The sequence below is a fragment of the Melanostigma gelatinosum genome, assembly GCF_949748355.1.
Source record: "Melanostigma gelatinosum genome assembly, chromosome: 21".
NCBI lineage: Eukaryota > Metazoa > Chordata > Actinopteri > Perciformes > Zoarcidae > Melanostigma > Melanostigma gelatinosum.
The window spans coordinates 3858085-3864557 of record NC_136654.1 but is presented as its reverse complement, the minus strand read 5'-3'; the positions used below and the strand labels follow the sequence as shown (position 1 = coordinate 3864557).

Below are 6473 nucleotides of genomic sequence, written 5' to 3'. Positions count from 1 at the left end.
ATCACAGTGTGTGTTGGTTTTTTATTACAGTTCATCAATGTTTTGTGAGTGAGCAGGCCAGCAAGTGTCATGTGAAGGGAACTTATTTGATTAAAATGAGATGCGTCTACGCTTTCACAGGTCTCCAAGCATTGAGCTTGACCACCGTCGGGACAAAGTCATCACGAGTCACCAAGTCCGAGGCCACAATGTTCATGGGCGTTTTGGCGGCCTGCTGTTTCACCCACCGCAGCAGCCTCGGCAGACTCCTCTGTGCGACCTTGGCAAAGTTGCCACAAAGGCGGAGGATGTACTTGAGTATCCTGGCATCCGCTGGCAGTGTCAGGTTCAGGCCACACACAAAGAAACCTGCAGGGTCATGGAAGGGGGGGGGGGGCACAGATGACAGCTTGGCAATCATTTTATGGAACAAATTGTCCATTTTTCATCATGGCTTGAATCATCACGCACTGTGTTTTTGTCACTGAATGGATGCGATTCTATCCGCCGCAACAACGGAGAAAACTCACACTTAACAGGCTTTGCCGTCTCCAACATGTGACTGAGTTTGGATTCAACCATTGTGGTGTCCATACTATCGGCATAGTAGTAAAGTATTTTACTCCACAGCTCGCCGTGCTGTAGCGTCGGATAGTCATATGAGACAATGATGTTTCTGCCTTTGGCCCAGCAGCTCCTCAGGGTAGGGGTGTCCTGTTGTGATACATTGAGATCTTTCACTTTGGAGCTTGTCCCTTTCATGATGAGCTATGTTGGACTAGATATTAACGGAAAGATTCTGTATACTTTACCCTGATATGGATGAGTTTGGCTCCAAACAAGGTCAAGATAAAGCTGATGAGATGTTTGTGGAGCTGGGCGCCAATGGCTTTGTCAAACCCTTGGAAGTTGGATAAAGCCAGGATGAGGATCTCCTTGGGGTGCCTCTCTGCCCAGTCATGTATGGCCCTGAGAACAGTCTGTCACAGTGGCAGAATTATTAACACAGCTGGTGTCAAACAAAGACATATTCTCCACTCTACTTGTTTTCTTTGACATATCGATATATCACATTTTCATTTTGGTTTCACTGTTGCTCACAGTAAAACATAATGGATGGTCGAATCACTGGCCAGAAGTCCACTTTAACCAGGATTTTAGAAATGCTGAGGTCACGAGTACACGTCTCCCTTTCACACATCAAATATAATACCTCTAACATATAAGTATAAGTATTTCTTCAGGTACATGTCACGTTGTAATTATTCGGCTTAGTGTTCAGTGATATTTTCTGTAAGATATTTGTTTATTTATTGACATATTTACTGTCTCGAGTATAAAAAATCCGGATAGCCCTGGAGATTAACGATCCACAAAGGTTGATTTACTCCGAACTATCTATTGACGTCTGCGTAACGTAAATGAGCTCATCTTCACCTCCACATCCGTCCTCGTGTACAGCCCATGATAAAAGTAAAGCCGGGTGGGGTCGCGGTCACGGGCCTTGCGAGCGATCCTCAGGTCGAGGTAGCGAACTCCTGCATCCAGCTGCTTTGTGATGGTCTCCTCCTGCGTCACGATCCATGACAACAGTCAAACAAACACTCCCCTAAATGAATATATATATATATACAGTATATATATGCATATTTATATCTGCACAACATGCAGTCGGTACAGGTTTAAACACCATTTACCTGAGTGACGGCCCATCTGCGCACCATTTTACGTGCACAACAAGTCTTGCTCAATATTTTTAGTATGTCGGGTTCTATTATTGAGGAGTTGACGTCCAAGTCATAACTCATAGAGTCATGGCTACCTAGGGAATACCACACACACACACACACACACACACACACACACACACACACACACACACACACACACACACACACACACACACACACACACACACACACACACACACACACACACACACACACACACACACACACGTCACAGTTTTAATAAATCACCAATCATCGCTGTCCATTTTTTTTCCAAACCTTTTTTTTAGCATTTAAAAACCCATTGACAAATCTGAATACTGTTGTCAGAAAGCTGAAAAAGCCTTTTTTTATAGCTCATAAAAATACATTATAGAGATGTTTTTCAAATGACAGCGGCATATGTCCTTTTTAATGTACATACACTGTCAAAAGCTGAACTGCTGTGTGTTGACTGAATGCTTTGGCAATGTGAGCAGCTACATCATGTCCGCTTCATACCTGGTATGGTTAGATCAAAGAGAGGAATGTTGTGGAGTTCGGGTGGTAGTTGCGACATCCAGTCACAGTAGCTTGTCACTTCTTGTTTGGCTTTTTTCGCAAACATTGTCCTCTCAAATTCTACAAAGAAGACAACTCAACAGTCAATCTCTGACTGATACAGCAGTTTCTGGCTGATATTGAATAAGTTGCCATAAAGAAAAACACATACATAGAGGTCGAGAGTTCAGAAAAATACAGCTTACTTTGCAGAGGTGATTCCCAGCCTTCCTCGACCCCTTTATTACCTCAGATTCTGAAGTGCAGGAATATACGAAGAACTGATGTCATAAATTGCTGCTCATTAGGAGGCTGCAGTATTGAAGTTACTGCCTTTATAGCACTGAGGTAAGAGAGAACAGGGTGTATAAAGTGTAGCCCGACAAGTTTGTGTCACCAGGAAGCAAATTGTACGCAGACATCTAAAAATAGACTTGATAAACAGAGAAATAGTTCTTCAGATGCTTCCTCATACCATACCATCGTTCTCTCTGGCGGCCCCTGTGGTGATACGCGGTAATTGCATGTGTGTGACGTTCAGTGCAGCTTCTCTGACATGTTCAGTATGTAGCCTACAATATAGTCGGATACACGCTGTGTGTCAGCGTCGTTGTGTTTCAGCATGAGCAATATACAAGCATTGTAAATTGATCCAGCAGTCATTTTATTTCCCTTAATTTATAGCTACAAAGCACCCACAATGCACCAGTTTCTTGCAGTAACAGGCTCTTTTTAATTCAGGGGCATCGATATTTCAGCATCATCTTTTTCAGTATACCTTCTGCACTTAGTTAGCAGTATTCCATAATTACGACTTGTGGCCTGCTTTAAGTTATTACTGTGATTTATTGTGCCTGCACAGGTTGGAGAATGACATAATCTACTAAAACTCAATTGCATGGAGTTAATCAGTTGCATGTATGTTTTGTATGTTGCGTGGTAGCATCAAAGGGTGTGTTCCCGTTGGGTTGCCATCTTTCGCTGACGTAGATTTAGAGTCTATGTGTTGTATATTTCAACAGAACACCAATCTGATGAATTTAGATTGAACTCTTTTTATTGGATGTGAGGAAATGTAATAATTTACAGCACAAAGGAAAAGGTTTGAGTCTCAGGCATGTTGTAAATTCCACTACAGTGCCGAGGTGTACATGCGATTGTTTCAAGGCTAACTGGGATGGGTGACCTCAGACTTATCTAGCCTGGGCCAGACCCACCATGTTCTGGGCTCTGTTGAAGATGGAGTAGTACTGTCTGATGAAGACGTCACCCAGGATCCACAGGCTGTCTCCTCCGGTGCCAAAGCCAGTACGGCAGCCATAGTACTCAGACTGTGGGAGGGATTTGAGAGAAGAATTTAAAAGTATTGTAAGAAGAAGAAGAAAAAAAACACTAAATCTGGCAGGGAAACAAACACTTACCTGACTAACGTAGGCAGAGGCTGGGATGGTGAATTCCTGTCCGTGGATGTGGAAGGTCACATCTGGCATTTGGGAAATGCTGTTACAGTTGACCATATACTGATGGAGAGAGAGAGAGAAGGGAAAAAGGGATGAAAGTGTAAAAATTTGGTTTTACTTTTCAATTTCCATCTCGTCTAAGTTGTGACGCTACAGCGATCCCCTTCGGTCGACCAGCATGTCTTTCTCACGGCACTCACATCTCCGTTCTGGCTGCTCGCTCCCACAAAGCTGTTGATGCTGCTGATGCTGCCCTGAGGTCCAACAATCAGAGAAGTGCCGGTGTCCACGATCGCCTGGCAACCGCCATTGCAAGCCACAACCTGACCGTTGACAGTGACACTGCAGAAGGGACACACAGCACGGATATCAAAAACTTTGGCTCGGTTACATTTCGGGGGGGGGGGGGGGGGACTGTGATGGCGCATCAGTGGCTTTACCTGTCCACTGTGATCTGCCAGTACAGCTCGTTGGAGAGGGGGATCCAGGAGATGGAGCCAGAGTAGTGGTTAGGGTCAACACCACCGAAGGTCACCACGCTGCCTTGCTCAGAGTTACTACGGAGGAAAGCAAGAACAGACTGAGAAGCTTTCTAGAAAACCAGTCGCTGGATCAGCATCGGGAGACTGCGACGCTCCGGCTGTCCTTACGGGCTCAGGTACACGGAGAACAGGTCCTGGCCGACCAGGCGCTGCCTCATCATGTTGTCGAAGACGGGCGTGGCGCCGGACGCAGACAGGCGTGGGTATGCCAGGCCCAGGATACCATCGGCGCGCATGTACTTCATGAAGGGAGCCTCAGACCGGCTCAGGCCGAAGACCTGGTTCTTCACAGCCAGTCCGCCCACCTGAGTGACGAACACAAAGACAGCTCAGGCATTGAAAAACCCTCTCAGATTACAATTACACACGTGAATATGACCCTGCAAGTCAACAGATATAGAATAAATACTCATCTTCCAGTTTGAACTGGTACTATATGCTTTTACACTCACCGTCACAGTGTCGAATCCAAGGATACCCGTCATGCTGCCGGTGCCGTACTGGATTTGGAGAGCGCCGCCGTAGTGGATGTAGGTGCTGCTGATGCTAGGGTTGTACTTGTCATGGTTATCTATGAAGGCACAGATGTGGGAAAAAAAAGATAAAGTGTAGATTTATAATCTTTTTTTTTTTCGCGCCAACACCCTGGGTGCAACAACAACTTCACAACATGAAGTAAAGTTCCGCAGGTTTGCAGTTGGTTCCACATACTGCAGGCTGGACTGCTGCAGTAGACGGAGGGCACCCACAGGTTGGACGAGCCGGTGTCAAAGATGACCTGGAAGGACTGAGGGGGAGTTCCGATGGAGATGGTTCCGTGGTAGGCCAGCTGGAGACGAAGAGGAGACACCAACATTACTCGCGGACAAAATGAGCCACTCGTCAACAAGCCTGAGCCTCGTTTTGAGCTTCGGCAGCGGTTACTCACGTCGGCGTCGTTGGTCATGGATTCGCTGCCGGCGGCAAAGCGCTCGTCGAACTTGGCCATGGGGTTGAACGGGTACTTGAATCTGTACTCCTCCCAAAGACCCTGCTCCTCCAGGGTCTCCCTGGCTGTCTTACTCTTCTCCAGAGGGATCCTAGGTGTCACAAAAAGGAGCCGCTTAAATCCTCTACATTGACCCGTAAAGAGCCTTTTAGCTCATCTATCTTTCCCTCTTTGAGACATTCTCCTGACCCAGCTGGATGTACTTAAATTCTGATTTACTCCTAAACACATGTTATTCCCGAGGAGCTAATGAAGCCTCGGTAGGAGGTAAAAAGAGAAATCTAAACTACAACAGGTACGAGAAGGTGTTTTCGCGGTCAGGCTGACTTACTGGACGAGGCACTCAGACAGCGCCACCATGGCACACATAACAAAGGCCCACTTCATGGTCTCGGCTCTGCTCTCAGCTGTGTGAGAAAACGAACAGTCAGTTGAGCAGAATGAAGCTCATGTCGATCACATTCCAGAACGATACAAACTGAAACACTGCAATGGCTTCATGGTGATATAGTAGGTCTATGATCCTGTAGCATACGCACCTGTTCACTCCAAAACCTGGGTGCCGACACACAGGCAGGAGTCCTCTTTTATACAGGTGGACTGGCACTTCACCACACAATGATAAGGCCGTGCACACACACACGAGTGATAAGTGAAGATAAGTAGTGGACGAAGTAGTCGTTGACCTCAGGACAATGTCAATTACATGATTAAAGGAAGGAACACTTTTTGGATAAAGCGTGGTCCCGTTGAAGGCGCTAAACGCTGAAAGAAACCGCCATAAAAATATTGATAAAACAGTGATGCAAAATTCTGTTCACAATACAGCTCGAGTACATATGAAACTGTTCGGTTTTAGGGTTTTATTGTGAATATTTTGATTTCATTTCACTTTTGTTTTATTTTATTTTAAACTTTTGCCTTAGCATGAACACAACTCTAATTCTATTTATCTATTCCATCTGTATTCTTTGTTGTAAATATCTGCTTTCTCTTTTGTGTATTGGCCACATTTTCTGCTTAGTTTGCTTTGTGTTTATTTTGTTGTGGCACAGAGCGATACAACCAAACCAACAGCGCACATCTGGAATGCATTGTCCATGTATGGCAAGGTCAAGCAGCTCACATGTTCCACGTCATTTCATTTGAAAGTGACAAACAGCACAGTCGCTTGTGATCCTCCGCAGCACTCACAGTGTTTGCTGCTGCTCTTTCGTGTGTTGACTCGTATATC

The 6473-nt window shown here is 45.5% G+C and overlaps 2 protein-coding genes across 2 annotated transcripts; both read right to left on the bottom strand.

Moving 5' to 3' along the window:
• Positions 1-19: 19 nt before the first annotated feature.
• LOC306794731 (PI-PLC X domain-containing protein 1-like) lies at positions 20-2589 on the bottom strand. Its single transcript, XM_079292917.1, has 7 exons — positions 2456-2589; positions 2211-2330; positions 1677-1801; positions 1417-1548; positions 792-959; positions 510-693; positions 20-348 (listed from the first exon to the last, which is right to left on the bottom strand). The coding sequence occupies exons 2-7, from the start codon at positions 2314-2316 to the stop codon at positions 107-109; spliced, it is 957 nt and encodes a 318-aa protein (XP_079149043.1). The 5' UTR covers positions 2317-2330; positions 2456-2589; the 3' UTR covers positions 20-106.
• An 853-nt stretch (positions 2590-3442) lies between these two features.
• Positions 3443-5697, bottom strand: LOC306794894 (pepsin A-like; the record flags this gene model as incomplete). The annotated part of the gene is made up of 9 exons (XM_079293137.1): positions 5571-5697; positions 5180-5330; positions 4963-5080; positions 4704-4822; positions 4360-4556; positions 4150-4266; positions 3910-4051; positions 3671-3769; positions 3443-3580 (listed from the first exon to the last, which is right to left on the bottom strand). Exons 1-9 carry the CDS (start codon positions 5624-5626, stop codon positions 3443-3445), a joined length of 1137 nt encoding a protein of 378 aa, XP_079149263.1. The 5' UTR covers positions 5627-5697.
• Between the last annotated feature and the right edge of the window lie 776 nt (positions 5698-6473).